This window comes from Trichosurus vulpecula, chromosome 1 (assembly GCF_011100635.1).
Source record: "Trichosurus vulpecula isolate mTriVul1 chromosome 1, mTriVul1.pri, whole genome shotgun sequence".
Lineage (NCBI taxonomy): Eukaryota > Metazoa > Chordata > Mammalia > Diprotodontia > Phalangeridae > Trichosurus > Trichosurus vulpecula.
In genome coordinates, this window is record NC_050573.1 from 39,804,998 (window position 1) to 39,827,587 (window position 22,590).

Here is a 22,590-nt window from a genome sequence, read left to right on the forward strand (position 1 = left end):
TCCTGGAGCCCGGCTGGGAAGAGCTGGGCTAGATGTTTGGGGGCACTCTTTTTCCTGCCCTGGCAGGCAGGTGGCGGAAGGTTACGCCTCTTCTAAGTCTCTCAGTAGCCGTTAAAGGGCGGAGCCAGCAGCTCAGTGGGCGGAGCCAGAGGTCCTTGGGGGCGGGGCGGAGGGGAGGCTTAGACTGGGGCGGCGGAAGGACCCGTCTCATTTCCCTCTGGGACGTTCGTTCGGCTCGTGCGACTCCTGCTGCCCTCGTGCGCCTCCCCAGCACCCTCCGCTCCGCAGCCGCCGCTGCCGCTGCCCAGATCCGGGAGAAGCCGGCGCGGGGGCCCGGTCGGGGCGCGCGCGCGTACGCTCGGCCGCGCGCACGCAGCGCTCCCTCCTGGGTCCTCGTGGGAGGGGGGGCGGTGTGAGAGGGAGTGAAGGCGCGCGACCCCGGCCGCGGCCGCCCCGCCCTCCTCCCGACCCTCGCAGACCCGGCCTCTGGGCCCGGCACCGGAGCCGCAGCCATGTCCAAGGAGGCGCGGGCCGGGCACGAGGAGATCATGGAGGCGCAGGTGATGTGGGAGCCCGACGGCAAGAGGAACGCGCAGATGGACCTCTTCCGGGCGGCCGTGCGCTGCGGCCGCGGGCCCGCGCTGGGTGAGGGGCCGGGCCGGGGGGGGCGGGGCCCACTCCTCAACCCTCCCCGTAGGTGGAGAGCCCTCCTCCGTGCCTCAGTTTACCCTCCCGTCACCGAGGGGACGAGTGGTGTAGGTGGAGAGCCCTCCTCCGTGCCTCAGTTTACCCTCCCGTCACAGTGCAGGGAGGGGTTGGGGAGAGGAGGTGTGTGTGGAAAAATACCACTTCATGGCCCGGTTTCCTCCCTCACCAGTGTGCAGGGAGGGAGGAACCAGAGACAGGGTGTGTCTGAGAAACACTGACTCCGCGTCGGTTTCCCCTCCCGTCCCCTTGACGTGAGCAGCAGTGGGAGCCCGGGGCCCCGGACGGGCGGATGTCCCGGGAGGGACGTTGGCCCGGTGCCTCGGCTTCTCCTCCTGCGGCCCTCTCCAAACCGTAGTCGTGGAGGGAGGAAGTGCACATGTCAACAGGGACAGTTGCCTCCCCCCTCTCCCGGGCACTTGGTGAGTGGCAGCCGCATGAGCGTGCCCATACCTCAGTTTCCCTTCTTTGTCGGCACAATCAGTGGTGAGGACAGGCTGGCCGTTAAGGGGCCCTGGGAGTTTTTTTGGGAGGGAAGTACCCTCCCCCCCGGCTTCTCCCGTGCCTGGTGCTGAATAAGTGAAGGAGGGATGGAGCAGGAGGGGCCCCGACTTTGGTGCCGCGGGTCCCTCCCCCCTAATCCTCAGGCGGCCAAGGTCCCACGTCAAGGTGCCTGTTTCCCCTCCTTAGGAAGGTGTAGCCTTCTCCGGCCGTGCCCACAACCCCTAAAAGGCGTGCCTTGGCACGGAAGGCTGAGGGCTTTTTGTACCCCGGTGATAGTGGTGGGGAAACGTCTCTGTGCCTTAGTGTTTTCCCACTGCTAGAGGGACCGTTTTCTGGTCACCTGCTCTTGGTGGGAAGGGGTGTGGAGGCTGTGCCTAGGACTGGGTGGTTGGACCTGAGAAGAGAGAGAGAGAACAATGTGTGTGTGTGTAGTCTTTCTGCACATGTGGGAGAAGTGCTCTAGCCTCAGTTTTCCTTCTCTGTCAGATGAAGTGGTCTTACCATGATCTCTGACATTCCAGAGATGTGCTTTCTTATCCAGACTTGCCTGTCACTCTGGACCTAGAATCGTTTGCAGGGGTGGGGAACCTGTGGCCTTCTAGGTCCGTGAGTGAGGCGTTTTGACTGAGTCCAACTTTTACAGAACAGATCCTTTTATGAAGGGGATTTGTTCTGTGAAGTTTGGATTCAGTCAAAGAGCCACAGTTGAGGACCTAGAGGGCCACATGTGGCCTCAAGGCTGCAGGTTCTCCACACCTGCTTTAGAGTGATTAAATTTCAGAGCTTGAAATGATCCATTCTAGTCCAGCCCCTGATTTTGCAGCCATGTTTTCCATTTTATTACATATGGAGTCCATAAGGATCATAGGATTTATAGTTGGGAGAGAACCCCTCATTTTTAGAGGAAGAAACTGTCCCTGAGAGGGGAAGAGAGCTTTCTCTAGGGTCCCCCAGGTTAAATAGCAGAAGCAGGATTCAAACATGGGTCCCTAGACTCCAAATTCAGTTCTCCTTCCATCATACTCTGTTGCCTCACACATACCATTGGCATGGTCATTCATGTTCCCCTGTGATTCTCCCATCCATTTCCGAGTGTGGTTCAAGGTTCCCAAGTCCAAGAGAAGGGGTGGGCTACCTAGACAGAGTACTTTCCCAACCACCCGTTGGGGTGGGGATATGCTAGACACTGCTGCTGGTTGGAGTTGGAAGTTGGGCCCTAGAATCATATACTTGGGAGATCCCTAGAGGGTCAGGTTTGGAAGAGCCCTATTCCTATCAGAGAAGGAATTCTGCAGCTGAGAAGTCATCAGAGCTCCCCAGGGCTGCCTGAACCAGATTGGAATGATGCTGGGAAATGTTTAATAACAAAATAAAAATACAGTCCAAGGTAGATAATGTAATTAACTAGTGGTTTTCTGAGTCAATATAGGGCCTTGCAAGGATGGTGCCACTGTTCCCCATTATCTCTTGCTTCAAGCCTTTGCTTGAAGAGTTCTCACAATGGAAACTCATAACATTGGAATCTAGACCAGTGATGTCAAACTTTAATAGAAAAGAGGGTCCACTAATCTGTACAGAAGGATCCTTGTGGGCTGCATAATGATTTAATTTTAAAATGTAATATTATTTGTGTTTTGTTGTATTTTTGTTTATTTTATTAAATATTTCCAAATTACATTTTAATCTTGTTCTGGCCACACTCGGGAGTGGGGGCCAGTTGTCCCTGGTGTTTGATACCTCTGATCTAGACCATTCTGGTTTCTGTACCATCCTCATTTTGTCTTTTTTAGAGCTAGAGAACCAGGACCCATCCTGTGTGTGGTCAGCTATTCTGGCTGAAATGGTAAAGGAAATGATGTTTAGCTAAAACAACTGCTCACAGCTCATTCTGGTGGCCTTTTTTTTTTTTTTCCCCTTTTCAGACTCTTCCCTTCACATCTCTTGCCTTCCTCTCTTGGTATTGGGGGCAGGGAAGCCCAAGCTGCGGGGTCCTGCCCAAACCTGCCTTTCCCTTAGCAGGGATCTTTGCTCTAAACCTTTTTCTCTAATTTACCTAATTTACACTTGGAAGTTAGGGCTTAATGTATTACTCCATCCAAGAGGCAATTTGCATTTTTAGTCGCAATTAATTTTATTGGTGGGAGATTTGGAAGGTAGGCCAGAATTGGTCTTGGACCTCTAATGAAATTTGTTCTGCAACTTGAATTCAATACTGCATTTATTATGCACCTACTGCCAATCAAAAAGCATTTATTAAGTCCCTACTTTGTGCCAGGCACTGTGCTACAGAAACAAAAAGGGGAAAAAATTCTTGCTTTCAAGAAGTTTATATTCTGCTAAGAATGAATGCCCATGATGGGAAATATAAATCTTAGTCATCCCTTTCTGGAGAGAGTTTTGAGCAGGACCTGACTCTTTCTGCCTCTGGATGGGATACCTTAGTAAGACTCCTAAGAGCCATAAGCTCCACCTTCTATTGCTGATGCTTGTTTCAGTGACACGTCAAAGGAGAGGACTTGTCACACCCCATGCAGTCATAGTTTTTTTTTCATTTACCTAACCTAAGTCTGGTTTGCTGTCAGTGCATTGTCTCAACTTTTTTCCTCCCCAAAAATGTTCCAGCTAAGCATATGTGTCTGACAGTGAAGATTCTTTGGGGTGCTGTAGGGGAAGTGTATGTATGTAATTAGGGGGCCCATGTAATGAGACTAGCCTAAGAGTACTCTTTTCTTTGGAAAACTGTGGCAAGATGGACCTCTTTTCCCTATTCAGCAATCAACAGATGTACATTGAACCCCTAGTTCATAGTGGAGATAGCATTGTGGGGGATAAACCTGGAGTATGTATTAGGCAGTGTCCTAGGGGCTAGAGGTTCACAGAGTAGTTCACACCTTTCCCTCAAATAGATCGTGTTCTACCAGGCCAGATGCACCCATACCTGGATGAACATACAGGGCAGGGTGTAATGGAGGCAAAGAAGAGCTTTGGAGAAAAGAGAAACATTTAAGGAGGTGGGAGAAATCAGGAAAGCCTTCTCGGGGCACTGGAGTTGAGTTTTGGAGGAAGATAAGAATTTTAAAAGGTAGAGATGGATAACAGCTGTGCCATCTTCTGGGAATGGCCAGTAGGAGAGTTTGGCTGGAATTGAGAGTGTGGGAAGGGGAGGGATAGGAAGGCTGAACAGGTGGGTTAGAGCCAGATTTTGGAGGGCTGTATATAGAATTTGTAGATAGAAATAGACACAAAAGCATTAGGTAGGAAGTGCTATATGTCAAATGAATGGTGCAGACAGTACAGAAAAGCAGGAGACAAGATTGTAGGCAGATTGGTGCTTTCCTGAAATAGGAGGACTGCCCTTTGAAAACCTCCAGTGAATGAGGAGGCACTATGAGAATATTATAGCTAGTATTTACATAGGCTTTAGATTTGCAAAGCACTTTATAAATATCATCTCATATTACCCTCTCAACAACCCTGTGAGGCAGGTGCTTTTATCAGCCCTGTTTTACAGATGGAGAAACTGAAGCAGGCAGAGGTTGCCCAGGATCACACAGCTAGGGAGTGTCTGAGGTGGGATTTAAACTCGGTCTTCCTGACTCTGACTTGGATCTCTTGTGCTACCTAGCTTCATCATACTGTCTTCCAGGGCAGAGCATTCCACTTGTGGGAAGCTCAGCTTGCTAAAAAGTTCTACCTCATATCAAGTTGAATTTACCTCTTGGTGGCTTGTACCCATTGCACCTAATTTTGACCCTGGGCCTAAGTTGAACTGTTGTTACATGACAGTTTTTCAGGTACTTGCCATGAAGAGCTGTTAAGTACCTTTTAAGTCTTCTCCAGGCCAAACACTTTCAGTTCCTTCCACTGGTCCTCATATGACAAAATCTAAATACCCTTTGCCATCCTATTTCTGCACTTGGATGCTTGCCTGCTTAACCATGCAGTCTATTTGAGGGAAAGGTGTATACTACTCTGCTTATCTGTAGCTTACCTGGGAGGCTCAGATCTTCTGAATTACCCTATCAAAGTAGAGCTTAGAGTAACCCACCTCCTGAGAAACCTCCTCCTCCCCAACCCCCCAAGAAGCAGTACCAGTCCCTAAACCTTGACCTGTGTACCAGGTCCAGGTTTCCAGCCCCTCCACAATTTCTAGTGCTGCTTGGCCCAGTTAAGAACCCTGTAAAAACCACTAGGTCTCTATGTAGTTTAGGGCCCTTGTCTGTCAGGAATCCTAGCTAGCCTGACCTGTTTCCATCCTCTCTGTCTGCTCCTTCTTATTGTGATAGTTTCCTCTCAACAACACTGTATTGGTTCACTTTGTCTTTGCTGACTCCCTTGTGCTGTATAGATCTTGGGGTGCTCTTGGAATCTGTAGCCTCATTCGAACTACATTAATGCCACAGGTTCTTCTTAAAATGAAGCAGCCAGGACTTCACTCATTTCTCTACTTGGTGCACGTGATCATGGGATCCAGAGCTGGATGGAACCTTTGAGACCATTTAAACCCACCCCTTCCTTTTATAGATGAGGAAACAGGCCCAGAGAGGTCTAAGTGACAGGAAGGAAGTAGCCAAGCTGGGATTCAAACCTGGGCCCTCAGTTTCCAATTTCAGTTTCTTTTTCTACTTCATTTGTATTGACCTTGTAGTCTAGTCTAAAACTTCTAGATCTTTTTAGGCATACTGGGATCTAACTATTTTTCTTTTGTCTTTTACTTGTGAAGCTATTTTTTTTAACTTTCAAGGTATCACAATATTCTATCCTGTTGAAATTTTTTTGGATCCTGGCTTTTAGCTCCTCTGGCTATGTGTCAGCCAACAATTTAGTAAGCATGTCCTTTATGCCTTTATCCAAGTCATTGATCGACATTTGAAATGTTATTTTTTCTTTCAGATACTATCTTTTGCACCCGCTGCCCCCATTTAACAATAAAAAATAATAAATAAACCCATCATAACAAATATGGGTAGTAAAACAAATTCCTCCACTGGCCAAGCCCAAAGATGTGTGTTTCACTGTGCATTTTAAGTCCGTCGCCTTTCTGGCAGGAGGCGAGTTAGTGTGTTTCATCTTCAGGCCTCTGAACTTGCGGCCTGTCATTGCATTCATCAGTGTTCTACAGTCTTTCAAAGTTGTTTTTCTTTTTAATGTTCTTGTTGTTTTACAAACTATTGTCGTAGTTCTGTTCACTGTCCTCTGCATCCCTTCATAGAGGTTTTTCCAGTTTCTGTTGAAACTGTCCACTTCATTATTTTATATGACACAGTAATACTCCATTTCATTCATATACCACCACTTGTTTAGCTGTTCCCCAATAGGAGGACACTCCTTTAGTTTCCAGTTTTTGGCCATCATGAAAAGACCTGTAATGCATTTTTCTTTAATATGTATAGCCTTTTCCTCCTTTTATCTCTTTAGGGCTAAGTCCAGTAGTGGTACTGCTGGGTCAGAAGGTACGCAAAGTTTGGTGACTTTTTGGAATATGGTTCCACGTTGCTATCAGAATGGCTGAGCAAACAGAGCAGGGAGGACCAAACCTGTTTTCCTCTAGCTCCTCCAGCATTTGTCATTTTTCTTTTTTGTCATCTTTGCCAATCTTAGAAGTGCGAGTTACAACTGCAGATTTGTTTTAATTACATCTTTGTAATTATTAGTGGTTTGAATCATTTTTATATGGTAGTTGATAGCTTGGATTTCTTCCTTTGAAAAGTACCTTTTTATATTATTTGACCATTGATAAAAATGTTAATAGCACAAGGGTCAGCATAGGCCCCTTTCTAACCTTGTGAAGTGTCACACAAGATAACTTGCTAAGGCTTCCCTCGCTGAGGAAGCCTCCTCCCCTCCCATGTATCTGTCCTATATATAGTTGGCTATCCTTGCCTCCATCCTTAAAAATCATTCACTTGACTTGCCCATTCCCCCATAGCCGTGGCCTATAGCTCTCCTCTCCTTCCCAGCTGAAATCTCCAAGAAAGCACACTCTGTACACCAGTTGCCGTACTTCTTTCCTCTCACTTGCTTCTCTGCCCTCCATAGCTCTCCTTGCTTCTGACCTTGTTTTTCAACTGAAACTGTTCTCTCTCAACTTATCAGTGACCTCTTTATGGGCAAATCTTAATGGCCTTTTCTCAGTCTTTTATCTTTTTTGACTTCATGGAAGCCTTTGACACCATCTAGTCTTGGATATTTTCTTTTGTCGTTCAGTCATTTTCAGTTGTGTCTGACTCCACGACCCCATTTGGGTTGTTTTTTTTTTTTTTTGACAAAGATACTGGAGTGGTTTGCCATTTCCTTCTCCAGCTTATTCATTTTACAGAGGAGGAAACTGAGTCCCACAGGGTTAAGTGACTCACCCAGCGTCACTCAGCTAGTCAGTGTCTGAGGCCAGAGTTGTACTCAGGAAGGAGTCTTGTTGTTCTGTACACTATGCTGCCCCCTAGCGGCCCTAGGTATTCTCTACTCAGGTGTTTTGTGACAGTGCTCTTTTCCTAGAGACTCACCTCCTAATTGCCTGACCGTGCTTTCTCAGGTTCCTTTGCAAGTCACACCTACAAACTCTTGGTGACCCCAAGAGTCCATCCTGAACATTCTTCTTTTCCTTCTCTGTGCCATCTGACTTGTTGATCTCATCAGCTCCCATGAGTTCGGTTTTATCATCTCTGCAGATGATTCTCAGATACATATATGCCAGCCCTAAACTCCTGAGTTCCAGTCCCATGTCACCAACTACTTTTTGGACATTTAAAATTGGGTATTTTGTAGGAATGTAAAAGCAGAACTTTTTCCTTCTCCTCCCCCCCAAGCCCTTCCCCTTTTCAACTTTACTATTTGTCCAGAGCATCACCATCCTGTTAGTCACTCAGCCTTGAATCCTCAACGTCATCCTCAGCTCCTCACTTTCACATACTCCACATATCCAGTCTGTTATCCGATCTTTTTGTCTTTGCCTTTACAGCATCTGTGGTACTTACTAAACTCCCCTGGCTTCCTGGTACCTACAGGATCAAATTTAAAACCTCATTTGGCATTTAAAGCCCCTTGCCACCTGGTCCCTTCCTACTTTTCTAGTCTTTTTATCCTTTACTCCCCTCCACACCTCTGTGATACAGATATCCTGGCTTCCTTGCTATTCCTTATGCGATACACTGTCTGCTGACTGTGCCTTTTCATTGGCTGTCCCCATGCCTGAAATGTTCTCCCTCATCTTGGCTTCCTTCAGGACTCAGCTCAAGTCCTGCCTTCTGCAAGAGGCCATTCCCACCTCCCTTCTTCTGAGATTACCTTCTGTTTGCTCTGTCTTGTTGTGTCAACAACCTGGCTGGCAGCTTCTGTGGGGGTATAAGATTCACCCACAGCCAACACCCAGAAAGCTGCCAACAGCACAGGTTCTTTCGATCTGCTTAATTAAGGAAAGCAAGGTGAAGGGGTTGACAAGCTTACTTTTAATTCAAATATCATTCAGTTAGTTCAGGGGAAAAAAACCAGCACCCTGAACTTCAAAACAAAATGCAAATTACAGACATCAATAGACTTTGTCTGATTCAAGTCCCAACAGACAGTTACCACAGTTCAACAAAGTTTCAACATCCGGGTTTACAAGCTGGAGGGCTCCTTAGCTACAGCTGCCCGGAGTCTCCTCATCAACACCATCTCCAGAGCCCCGCACCAATAGCTCTGTCCTCCCTTCTTATAGGGCTTTAGACATCATCAGACATCATCTGAATCACCAGAGCTCAGGCTCTGGTGATTGGTTCTTGAGTTGGCCCCTCCCCTTAGGACCCTGGGATGTTCACGTCCACATGGATTACATTAACACCTAATGGGGTTTGGGCCTGGGGCTTAGCACCTAGTAAAGCTCACTGAGATAAATTGAGTCACTCAAAGAAAACAAAGACAATTCTGGTTACACTTGTATGTATGTATTTACTTTATCCACGTTAAATATCATCTTATTTGATCTGATCCACTGTTCTAGCATGTCAAGAGCTTTCAGAATCCCGACATCCAGTGCATTAACTATCACTCCCAGTTTGGTATCAAAGGCAGATTTAATAAGCAAGTCATTGGAAGGGTTGGCGTCTCTGCTGGTAAAGGGAGTATCTATGAAACTGATGTAGTAAATTAGTATTTGCCCACGAATCATGTGCTGTTTATTGCTTCCTAATAGTTTCAGGGATCTTCCTTTTTTTTCTTCTCAGTTGGATTGTAAGCAGTCCAGAGCAGGCTATACACATTCCCTTGGGGTCCACAGGCACCCTCTGGCACAAGGCTGAGCACACAGTTTGGATTAAATATGTACTTGATTGATTAAATGGACAGAGGAGTTGGCCTAGGACTAGACGTTTTTCCTTTTCTGCTTTCCTGTGACTAATTGGAGATATTTTCTGATTGAGGATGAGATTTCTTAGAATATATTCCAGTTTGGAGCACGTTCTGCTCTAGTTGGACCAAAGACACTGCAGAGCTTTAGAGAGCTTCATCTTGTCCTGTTGTGTTTGAGCTCTTTCTTCATTCTCTAAAGACAAGTTGATCCAGTTCTGTCAGGCCTCTTGGCCCTGAGTACCTTGGAAACAGATGAGCTTGTCTTTCATAGGGGAGGAGGGGTGATGAGTAGTTGTACATATATATGTATGTGTGGTGCTTTACGGTTTTGAAAGCCTTTCATTTTCTCTTTATATCTACCCTGGGAAGTAAAGTTAATTAATTTTCATTGATGGGGGACCTGAAGCCCAGGGAGTTTAAGGGCCTAAGCACATATTGTAATAGTCAGAGCTAGACCTCAGTCCCAAGTCTTGGGAATCTTAAGTGCAGTTTGTTTGTCATTATAACCATGAACTTGGTCAGTGACTTAGTATAGTGGCATTACCAGAGGATTTCCAAGAGATTACATTGAAGCCAATGAAAGGCTCTTTCATTCAGTGCTGGTGCCTGGCCCTGATGTATTTGAATGGAACTGGTATTCCATTTATTTTGCATTATATTTTCTTTTAAATATTTTTATTTTAATATTTCATTTTAATTTTTATTTTAATATTCCATTTTAACTTTTATTTAATATTCCACTTTAATTTTTAATTATTTAATTTTATTATTTTAATATTTTAATATTCTATTCACTTTAACCTAAGTTCTACCAATTTCTTTCTCCTTACATGGAGTACTGTTATCCAAGTGCTAATTGTTGACCTTTGAAATAATAGACTACTCTTATAGTCACTACTCGGTGACTCTGAATAGTGGCTATCCATTATGGGAATCTTGATTTGGATTTTCTTTGTTCCCAAATCTCTTTCTTACTTAACTAGCACTCTCCAAAAGTGTAATTGCATGAACTGCCTCCCAATAAAAATGAAGCACCTTGTTGCAATGCTGAATTGTTCTTATGAAACGTTACCTATTTGTGATTCTAATTTCTTTACTTTTAGCCAATTACAATGAATTGTATCAGTGGTCGGTGGAGTCATACTCAGATTTCTGGGCAGAGTTCTGGAAATTCAGTGGAATTATCTTCTCTCGTATGTATGATGAGGTGAGTATATCGTTTCTAGGTTTTTACCCTTCAGGTAGATAACTTTACAAAGCTCTTTACACTACAAAATACCAGGGGTCTTGAGGAAAGGAGGCCTGTTATTCACAGCTTATTCTGCCTGTCACCATGCGATATTGTGAATAGAGAACTCGCTTTGGAGTCCAAAAGACCTGAACTTAAGTCTTCGTGCTGCCACATAATCACTGTGTGAGAATAGCCAAGTCATTTAACCTCTTAGACTCCCAGTCAACTTTCTAAGACACTTAAGGTGAAGAAAAGTTGCTGATCTGTATTGGTGGAGGGAATTCCCACACTGAAAGTTCCCTACACCAGTAAAATCCCAGGTTCAGCCCCTGCCGTACTTCCTCATCTGTTTTGTGTGGTGCAGAGATATGGTTAGTTAACAGCATGCAAAACACCAATAAACTTACATCCTTGTTTATTTTGGTAAAAATATCAAATTTGTGGGTTACTGAAGAAGCTACATTGGATGGAATTTCAGTGAAAATTATGTTGAGCTGTCTCATGGACACTGAGTGTAGACCTTAGCATTTCAGTCTGCTCTAGATTACCTTTGATGTTTTCACTTGGGAAGTTGGCTGATTTTCTCCAAACGAAATGGAGAAAATCCAGTATGCATGGCATTAGTGTCTACTTTTCATTTCAAGTCTATTGGGAAAGCTTTAACACATTTAAAATGCTTTCAAAGAGTACTTTGGGTCAGTGAGCTGGCTAGTTTTCTAGTTGGATGGCTTAGAACACAACTGTGATGATTTCCTGGTTCTTAGTTTGCACTATCATTTTCTCCAGGTTGTTGATATGTCGAAGGGAATTGCTGACGTGCCCGAGTGGTTCAAAGGCAGTCGTCTGAATTATGCTGAAAACCTCCTGAAACACAAGGAAAATGACAAGATTGCCCTGTATGCTGCAAGTGAGTCTTTACTCCTCATTTCAGGTTCTCTTCTGTGCATGTTGCAAGTGCCCAAGCTAACATTTCAGTACCGCAAACATTTATTAAGCACCTGCTGTGTGCAGAGTCCCGTGCTAAGCACTAGAGGAGACGCTCAGGCGGTCCAGTCTAGCAGAGATCTTGTTAGTTTTTAGCAAGAAGAGGATGGTATTTTTAAAGATTAATTTAAATTTAATACAAAATTTTTTTCAGTTCCAAATTCTCTCCCTCCCTCTATCCCCTCCCCATTAAGAAGGCAATTATTACAGTGCCTATTATACAGTCGAAGTAATATAAAACATATTTCCACATTAGTCATGTTCTGAAAAGAAAAAAAGAAAAAGAGTAAAAAATATGCTTCAATCTACGCTCTGAGTCCATCTGCTCTGCCTCTCAAGGTAGATAGCTTTCCTCATGAATCCTTTGGAATTGTTTTAATTGTTTTGGAGTTATTCAGTCTTTCACAGTTATTTATTGTTATAATGTAGCTGTTACTGGGAAGGTTATTATCCTCCTAGTTCTGCTTACTTCACTTTGCGTTAGTTCATACAAGTCTTCCCAGGTTTTTCTGAAACCAACCCCTTCATCATGTCTTTTAGCCCAGTAGTATTCCATCATGTTCATATACCATAGTTCTTCATCCATTCCCTGGTTGATGGGCATCCCCTCAGTTTCCTCTCCTTTGCCACCAGAAAAAGAACTGCTATAAATATTTTTGTGCATATGACTTTTCTTTTTTCTTTGATCTCTTTGGTGCATAGATGTAGTAGTGGCATTGCTGGGTCAAAGGGTAGAAAGGGTAACAGTTTGCTAGCCCTTTGGACATAGTTCCAAATTGTCCTCTGGATTGGTCAGACCAGTTTACAACTTTGCCAACAAAAGCATTTGTCATTTTCCTTTTCTGTCACGTTAGCCAATGTGATAGATGTGAGATAGTACCTCAGAGTTGTTTTAATTTGCATTTCTCTAATTATTAGTGATGCAGGGCATTTTTCCTAATGACTGTAGGTGGCTTTGATTTCTTCCTCTGAATACTGTCTGTTCATATCCCTTTACCATTTATCATTTGGGGAAAAGAAGAGTATTTTATTTGGACCCTCATTATCTCCTATTCACTTGCTAAAAGATTTTCATTATGTTCTCATTATTTCTGAGACATCAGTGGGAAGCTCACTCCCACTTTATAGATGAAGAGGTGGCAGTACAGGGGTTCCATGTTACTGGAGTGAGCTCATACATATCCAGTTAGTTGTGGCAGTGGAGAGCTAGGACTCAAGTCTACCAAAACTTGGCCCAGTGATTTTCCCATCGGATTTTTTTTTCTCTTTTAGAAAATAGAATGTGCAGGTATGTATCAACTTATTTTAATAGTTATATTCCTGATAAATTGAGTAAATCAAATAATTTTCAAATGCAATTTAAATGCACAAATAATTTTTAAATGCACTGTCTTGTAAAGAAATTGTGGTTACTCTTTTTATGAAGTAAATAATCATTTCTATTTATTTATTTATTTTTGTAAGGTTGGACTTTTACATACATTGAAATTTTATCTAATATTGTTAGGGAATGTATGTTATACTGCTGGCTTCTAGGGAGCAGAAATTGGTAGTAGCTCAGCTGGTCTAATTCAGATAGAGAATACTTGCTAGCCTGGATTTGACTACACTGTTAATCTTCCATTTCTGGAGCAGTATGAATGACAGACCCCTACAGTGGTGACAGAGGGGAGGAATAACCTAGGAGCGCCCCCAGGGCAAGAACTAGCCTGCTTCCCTGGGATTCAGCCAACCTCTCTGTGCTTACCACATGCTCTTTGTCACTGCTTCATTTAGTCTGATTTGGTCCTGGAGGAGTATACTAGCTACCTTTCCGTTATTTTTCTCCTTTTAAAAAATACCTGGACCCAAGTGACTGTGCAGTGTGACGTCCACTCCAGCTGTTCTGGCAGCTCCAGGGCAATCTTTTTTTGCCCAACTCAAGGTGCTTCTTCGGCTCTTCCCCCCTTGCCACCTGGCACTGCCCACTCTCTCCCTAGGATGTTAACAGTGTTCCAAATAGGTCAGCTTTTTTAGATGACCAAAGCTCACTTCTTTAAGTGGCAAAGCTTACATTATGTTGAAAACATTTGCTTGCTTGAAGGGCAACCTGGTGCAGGGGAAGGGAAATTGAACATAGAGGCTGGAGAGCCATGGGTTTGTAGCCTGTCTGTGCCCTTTTCTGGCTGTGTGACTTTGGGCAGGTTCTCTGGCTTTGCTGAGCTGCATTTTCCTCATTTGTAAGATGGGGATGCTGACGCCTGAAAAGCCTCAGTCACAGGCTGGTTGTGAGGAAGGCACTGTGTAAACCCTGCAGTCGCAACATAAATGGAGGGGATTATTATCACTAACATTATTATATTATGCCTTAATACATTGATGTCATTTGGGATTGTTGAGCTATGTAGGGCTATTCAGCCCCATATTAAGTGGCCCTAACCAGTTAACCTTTTTACTTGAGTGTTTGGTTCTAACAGTTTTTCTGTCTCCTCCCTCATAGTGAGATCTGAACATTTTTGCTGCACTCGTAGTATTCATCAGTGGTAGTTTTTGTCTTTTTCCCACCTTCCCTCTTATAATTTACTGTATCTAGTCTGCTGTGTGCTTGGAAGTCAAATAATTACTCTGCTAAGATGGCAGAGTGAAAGCAGGGACTTGCTTGAACTCTCCCTCAAACCTCTCCAGATACCTGTAAAAAAATCTAAACAAAATCTAGAGCAGCAGAACCCACAAAATGACAGAGGGTGAAACAAATTTCCAGCCCAAGACAGCTTGGAAGGTTGACAGGAAAGGTCTATTGCACCAGGCTGGGAGAGGAGCACAGCTGCATCAGTACAGAGCAGGACCCACCTAGCAAACCAGGAGCAGGTCTCAGGGAACTGAATTACTGGGAGCTGTGGCTGTTTTCAGACTTCTCAACCCACAAACACCGAAGACAACTTAGAAGGTCAGTAGGAAAGGTCTGTCAGGACCTGGGTGAGAGAGGAATGCAGTGTAGCCCTAGCCCTGGAGGGTCGGAGGTGGCAGTGCCAGTTGCTTCTGGAGCTCTCAGCCCACAGATGGTGGGGGGATCAAGCAGCCCACAAGAGCGGATTTCAGGGATCTCTTTGCTGGTGCTGAGGTAGGAATCTCTTGCTTTACCCTGCTTGGATCTGGGTCTTGGTCCTAGGTGGCAGTCCGGGAGTGAAGAAGAGTGCTGACATGGCAGAGCTTGTGGCTGCAGTGGAGAGGGAATCCTTCTTAAAGGAGAGGAGTAGACACCTCTCCTTTGATAGTACTACATTGACAGAATGGAAAATATACAGGTCCCTAGAAGTATCTCTGAAAACAGGTATATAAAACCCCTGAAGCTTGGGACAGTCCACCCTCCACACTGGAAGCAAAGTTCTACCTTAACAAAGAGTTAAAAAGTCAAGTAATTGGCTGGGAAAATGAGCAAACAGTGAAAAAAAACTCATACTGTAGAATCTTACTTTGGTGACAAAGAAGATCAAAACATACAACCGGAAGAAGACGACAAAGTCAAAGCTCAACAGTCAAAGACAAAGTCAAAGTTAAAGATGAAGTCAAAGGAAAATATGAATTGGTCTCAGGCCATGGAAGAGCTCAAAAAGGATTTGGAAAATCAAGTAAGAGAAGTACAGGAAAAATTGGAAAGAGAAATGAGAGTGATGCAAGAAATCATGAAAAATGAGTTAACAGTTTGCTAAAGGAGACCCCAAAAATACTGAAGAAAATAACACCTTAAAAAATAAACTAACCTAAATGGCAAAAGAGGTCCAAAAAGCCAATGAGGAGAAGAATGCCTTAAAAAGCAGAATTAGCCAAATGGAAAAGGAGGTAGAAAAGCTCACTGAAGAAAATAATTCCTTAAAAATTCAAATGGAGCAAACGGAAGCTAATGACTCTATGAGAAATCAAGAAATTATAAGACAGAACCAAAAGAATGAAAAAATAGAAGACAATATGAACTCTCTCATTGGAAAACCTATTGACCTGTAAAATAGATCCAGGACAGATAATTTAAAAATTATTAGACCACCTGAAAGCCATGATCAAAAAAAGAGCCTAGACATCGTCTTTCAAGAAATAATCAGGGAAAACTGCCTTGATCTTCTAGAACCAGAAGGTAAAATAGAAATTGAAAGGAAACTAAATAATTAGGCTTGTTAAAATTCCATGTGAAATAAGAGTTAGTAGTCCATGAGTACAGGTTCTTTTGTGAGTAAAACTACATGAATTTTAGTATGTGGCCTTTGTGATACTTATTTGGAGGCTTTTTTTGGCTTTCTTTCTGGATCTTATTTTGGATATATGAGATTGTCATAATCACAGCCTCCAGATGTCTACTTTACTATATTGAGATTTGTTTAAAATGAAGTGTAATGGTAATCAGGGTGGGACTTTTTTGCTGTTTTCTCTTTTGGAATGCTAAGGCAGTCAAGTGCCTTTAATGAGCCTTGCCTTTGTTTGCATCTGGCAGGTACAGTGGGACCTTTTGTTTTTTGTTTTGGAGTGCTTTCCAGCACTGAGGTAATCAAGTACCTTTGAAGAGTCTTGCCTTTCAAATGTAATGGCAAGCAAAGTGAGGTCTTTTGTTTTGGAGTTCTTCTCAGCACGGAGACAATCAGGTGTCTGAGTCTTGTCTTTGAATCAAGAGTCATTGATTGGAAACAATGGATATGATGGGGTGATGGTGATTAAAGGTCTTTCCCACACCCCTTTTTGCTAACTAGACACTGAGCCCCAGGGTCCTGAACAGGGTATATGAGCTCTGAGGTTGGCATTTTGTTTTTGGGGGCACACTCATTGGAAGAGTGTTGGTGTGGAGACTCTGGGTAGCTGTCAAGGAGCTGCACCCCCCCCCCCTTTAAAACCCAGATGTTGGTCCTTCTCTTTCTAGTAATTGTTTATATATTGCTTGGGCAGACAGCCTGTCTGCTGATTTGTGTTATTTTGCTGTTTATACAATTTCTGCTTGTAATTTCTCTTTGTGTTTTCTGTGAAGTTCAGGATGCTGACTTTTCCCCTGAGCTAAGAGAATGATACATGTGTGTTAATTAAAGTAAGATTGTAAACCCCTTAAAGTTGCTTTCCTTAGAAAAGCAGATCAAAGAACTGTGCTAGCAGCCCTCCTGTGTGCTCATGTTGTTGGTCCTTTGCCTCCACAGCAGCTGTTAGCAACATTGCTGAGGCAGTTGAGGCAATCCAGTCATGTAGCCCATCCTAAAAACTTGATTTAAAAACAACAACAACATATATTTACACCTGTGAACATATTCATTATGGGATTAAGAAAAGTGTTCTGAAGCATCGGGAAAGGACTCCTGATTTGTCCTACTTGGCAGTTCTGCTCTTCATTCTAGCCTAAGGGCCATGGTTTACTAAGCCCCAAAGTCAGTCCACACCAAGATAGTGGTTTAGGAAGGGAGCTTCAGGTGCATGTTGCTTTAAGCAAACCTGATGTATTTGATTCTGGTTTATAAAACAGATTAGGAGAGAATTATTTGCTTTGCAAAGGTTCATTGGGATTTTTAAAAGAACAATGTAAATCCCTAGTGATTAAGAACAGGATTCAGCTGGCACATCATTCTTTCAGATGTATGCCAGTGATGTATAGTGAATAATCTATTGTGTATGAAGACTGGAAGGGGAAATCTTAGATGCTGAGTGTTGCTAACTTAGATGCATTACTCTGGGTAGTACCTTTCTCATACAATAATCATGTTCCATTTTGTTTTGTGTTGATTTCCATACATGTACCCCTGTATTAGACTCTAAGCTCCTTGAGGGTAAGGGATCATCGGCTTATAGATTTGGAGCGGAAAGGGGATTTTGCACAGTGTTCCACACTTTGGTACTTAATTTTTATATTCAAGTCAACAAACATGTAGTTGTCTAGTCTCATTGTCTAACACAGTGCTTTACATATATAGGTACTTAATCTCTCTGTTTGATGGAATTAACCCAGACAATTGTTTTATAGAAATAGCAGCATCTCAGAGTGACAAACTCAAAGGCCTAACCCATACCTAGATGAAAATCTTTCTACAATATGGCTGTTCAGTGGCCATTCATTCTGTCCTCTGAAAGTTGGATTAAAAGGAAGCTTGCTCTGGCCTAAAGCAACCCATTCTCTTCTGGACAGCTCTGATGAGTTGTTAGAAAGTCCTTCCTGCCGTCTAGCCTAAATCTTCCAATCTCTCTCCCTTCCCCCCTTTGCTACTATCTTTGCCTTCTGGAACCAGGCAAGATAAGTTTAACCCTTCTGGCAGTCTGTCTGTCCATTTGAGAGAGTGAATAAAAAGGAAAGGACAGTAACAGCCTCTGGGCACTGTGAGATTTACTTAAGAATCAGAGATCCAAAAGTTTACCTTTCAGCCTTTCTGATCCTGAAGAACGCAGGTTTCAGGGTGTTCTCCTCCCCGCTTTTGGTAAACCTCTGGATCTTTGAAATGATTATAAAAGTGCTCTTGAGCCGGTAATACCAGGCTGCTGGCACCATCATCTTACCTGGGGACTGGCAACCATTTTAATATTTGTTTTTCTCACTTCCCTTTAGAGTGTGGGATATAGTGTTCATATACCTTGAGCTTGTTGAATTTGTCTTTCTTTTTTTTTTAAACATTGAAACCCCTTAACTCCTATCCATTTTAAAATTTATGAATGTCCATAGACCAGATGGGCCCTACCTTACGAATTCCTTTTAAGCAGGAGAAAGTAAAAAGAAGACTCTGAATTTGGCCATTTTATTAACTTCGTTTTCTTTGGGTGTCACCCTTGTCTGAGTTTCTTACTAATCTCCGTAGCTCTGTTCTCGTTCTCACAAAGTTCTATTCTGAGCTCTTATGGCTGTATTAGATCTAATCCTTTCCATGTATAATCCTGTGAGCCTCTGATACCTCCAAATAAATTGAAATTGCATGAACTGTTCATTGCCTTCATGGTCCAGTGAGTGGTGCAAAAATAATATGCAATAAAACACCAACTCTGTTTATATAAGCAGCAGCTGGAGGCTCATGATATCTTGGAGCTGGAGGATTCTAAGGTACTGACCATTTTTTACTCAATAGAAGGTGATTGTCTTGGTAATGTGGAAGGAAAGAAGGAAGGAGGGAAGGAAGGAGAGAAGGAAGGAAGCATTTATTAAGTTTCTCCAAAATGCTCAGCACTGCGCTGAATGCTTTACTGAGAAGTGATAAAACAGAAGATTTCCCTGATAACCAAGGAGAAGACTTGTATACCTCAATTTAGGCAACTATAATGATATACTTTAATATCAGTGCGTATCAAAGATATGTTTTATTTGTTCTTGCTGAAGCATTTATTACTGATTTTTCTTAAATAGTGAGTTTCCTAAGTACATACAAGCCTTTTGATAGACTAACATTTTCTTGTAGCTTATTAGAAACAGTTTTTATTTAAAATGAGGTTTTTCTTACTGTATCAGAAGAACACTGGTGACTGAAGTCATATGATCATAGCCTGTGAAAAGCTAGGACAAGAGAGTATGTTTCTCTGTACAGTTTGGGTGTCTATCCTATAACTCTTTGGCAGATGCATACTTCTCTCTGGTGGTCCATGAACGATTAACCTCTTCTTCTCTTTTCAGGGGAAGGCAAAGAGGAAATTGTAAAGGTGACATTTGGAGAGTTAAGACAACGTGTGGCTTTGTATGCTGCAGCTATGAGGAAAATCGGAGTGAAAACAGGAGACAGGGTGGTTGGTAAGTATCCCATGTGCTTGTGGTCCAAGTGGGCCAGTACTGAGGATGAGATGCACAGGGCCCAGAAAAAACTCTTACTAAATGGGCTTTCAGTCTTGGCAGAAATGTTATTTTTATGGAGAGAACAGTGTTGCTGCATTCTGCTTGGTCAGCCTGTAGATCACTGAATAGTTGACTTGGGTGGGACCTTGAAGATCATCTGTCAGAGTCCTCTTATTTTACAGTGAAGGAATTTGTGGCCTAGGTTGGGGGAGAACCTGCTTGAGTTTATGTAGTTAATTAGTGGCAGAGTTGGTTCTTGGACCCATGGCTTCTGACTTTAAGACCAATGCTAATATTATTTGCCTTTGCAGATGACAAAATCTAACTTGTTTGAGGATGTTTTTGCTCACTTAGACTCTGAGCTCTTATTTGTCATTTCAAAAGATTAGAGGACTAGTCCTGGCTTTCCTATTAATTAGTTGTGTGACATTGTCCCAGTCTTTCTCCACTTTGGTCCTTGGGTTTCCTCACCTACAAAAGTCAGGGATTAGATTATTTTTCTAAATTTCCTTCCAGTTCTCACCCTTTGACACTTTTGTGACTATAGGATTTGCCTCTAATAAGCCTAAGGACATTGACCTCATGGTGTTAAGTAGAACTTTTTGGTTCTTGGCTCTTTGGAGCTTTTTTGAAGGTAGGAATAATTAATTTTTCTCTCTACTTGGTGAACATGTAGGGCACTTTTTAGATCAGTGTCATGCATGTAGTAATAGTCAACAGATGTTAGTGAATGATGATTCCATTTAAGTCACTGTATATCCATGGATGTCAGTGGCTTTCTTTCTCCCTCACACCCAGGCCTCCATCTCCCTCTCTTGGCCTTCCCACTGGCTGTCCCACATGCCTTCGGTGCACACCCACCTTGCCTCTGCCTCTCAGGATCCCTCTTGTCTTAGGGTGATGCTGCAACTTGCTCCCCTTCCCAGAGTGCCTTGTTTTTAACTACCCTCCCTCATGTAGCTGCAAAGGTCAGTCTAACCATATTGACTTCCCTGCTCAGTAAACAGTTGTTTACAATTACTACTAAACTCAGGTACAAATTCTTCTGCCTTTTAAACCCTTTCTAACCCGGCTCAGTTTACGAGGCTCATTACATTTCCCTTCCTGCTCTCTATAGTTCTTTACCCAAGACATTCTGTCTCCCGTCTCTGTCTATGCACTGGCTGCCCCATGCGTAGAGTGGGTTTGTTCCTCACCTCTGCCTCTTGGAATCCCTTGTTTCCGTCAAAACTCTGTTCATGTAAGCATGCGTAAGACTTTTCCTGAGTCCTCCAGCTGCTAGGGCCCTGCTTCTAATAAATTTATCTTGCATATAGTATGTGGATGTTAATTCCTCCAATAGAATGTAAATAGAGATTGTTTTCTTTTTGTCTTTGAATCTCTGGCACTTAGAATTATGACTGGCACATAGGAAATGCTTGTTGATTGATTGATTCTCATCATTTCTTAGGAAAGTTTAAGGATGTAAAGCAATAACAACAATGAAGAAACCAAAAGTGCCTAGAAACCACAGTAACACTTGATTTCCTGACAAAGCAGAGAGAGGTGGCAGTTAAAGGCAATGCTGGTTTAGAACTCATTAAAAATTTTATTATTACTGAAATTAAATTAATTATAAATATAATAACTAAATGAATTAAAATTGCCTACTATTAGAGACATCTAGGTGGCTCAGTGGATAGAGTGCTGGAGTTAGGAAGATCTTAGTTCAAATCTGACCTCAGACACTTAACTGTCTCTGACACTGGGCAAGTCACTTAGCCTCTCTGACTCAGTTTTATCAACTATAAAATGGGGATACTAATAGCACCTACCTTGCAGGGTTGTTGTGAGGATCAAATGAAAAGAAATTTACTAAAAGCATTTAGCACAGTGCCCTGCACCTAGTAGGTGTTTTAAGAAATGCTTGTTCCCTCCCTTTTTTCCTTCTTCTCCTCTTTCTTCCATCCTTCTTACTCTTCTTCCTTTCTCCCTTCTTTACATTCTTTTAACGTTGCATTGTTTTTAAATAAGTCCCATTCCTCCCTCACCCTCTTCGTTTATAATAAAGGTTATAGAGAAAGAAAAAAAAAACCAGTTCTTTGTGACTAATACATTAGCCATATGTGATAGTATGTACAATTTTCCTTATCCATTTTCCTTTACCTTCACAATGAAGGGATAGAGATACATTTTCTCAATTCTTCTCCAGGGCCAAGCTGGGTCATTATAACATAACATTCAGTTTTATTTATTTATTTTTTCCATTTATGTTGTATCATTGTGTAATGTTATCATTGTGTATATTGTTTTTCTGGTTTGGCTTACTTCCGTATGCATCAGTTCATATAAATCTTCCCATTCTTCTCTAAATTCTTCATAATCATCAATTCTTATCCAGTAATATTCCATTTCATTCACATATTTCATAGCTCATTTATAAAATGTTACAGAGAAGAGGTGATTACTAGTATAACCAAACACAGTTCTGTAATGGTGAATATATATCTTTATGTGCAGCTACATTTTGCATTTTGCTCTGTTTTATATAATTCATTGCTATGGAAATTTTTTATTTGTTTATGAACTCTTATATATGTATGTATTGCATATATGTGCTCTTATAGAATATTGTTCTCATGTATTTATTTTTGTCAACATGTATTATTGCTGTGTTTGTATTTTTGCCTATATTGATTGTCTTGAGTGAGAAAAATTTGTTTTGTATTGATCTGATATAAAATTTGTCTATTATATCAAATATTTGACCTTTTTTTTGTTATATGCTATTTGCATCCCCATTCCTACCCAGGTGGCACAGAGACAGAGTACTGGGCCTAGAGTTAGGAAGATCTGAGTTCACATTTATTCCCAGACACTTAATAACTCTGTGGCTCTGGGCAAGTCACTTAACCTCTGTTTGCTTCAGTTTCCTCTTCTGTAAAATGGGAATAATAGCAGCACCTACTTTCCGGGGTTGTTGTGAGGATCAGATGAGGTATTTGTAAAATGCTTAGCACAGTGTCTGGCGCATAGTAGGTACTACGTAAGTATTAGCTGTTGTTATTATTAGTAATTATTTTTAATTTGTTAAGAACTGCAAATATTTATGGTG

At 42.5% G+C, this 22,590-nt stretch overlaps 1 protein-coding gene across 2 annotated transcripts in view; it reads left to right on the forward strand.

Annotated features, from left to right (window-relative positions):
• The first annotated feature begins 207 nt into the window (after positions 1-207).
• The window catches only part of AACS (acetoacetyl-CoA synthetase), an 86,276-nt gene continuing 63,893 nt past the window's right edge, over positions 208-22,590 (forward strand). Inside the window, exons 1-4 of one of the 2 annotated variants that reach the window (XM_036740770.1) lie at positions 208-645; positions 10,638-10,741; positions 11,552-11,672; positions 19,341-19,454. In XM_036740770.1, the coding sequence (XP_036596665.1) occupies positions 513-645; positions 10,638-10,741; positions 11,552-11,672; positions 19,341-19,454 (472 nt within the window). In that variant the 5' untranslated portion in view covers positions 208-512. The remainder of the gene's footprint in view (positions 646-10,637; positions 10,742-11,551; positions 11,673-19,340; positions 19,455-22,590) is intronic. The other variant, XM_036740771.1, reaches the window with a different exon arrangement.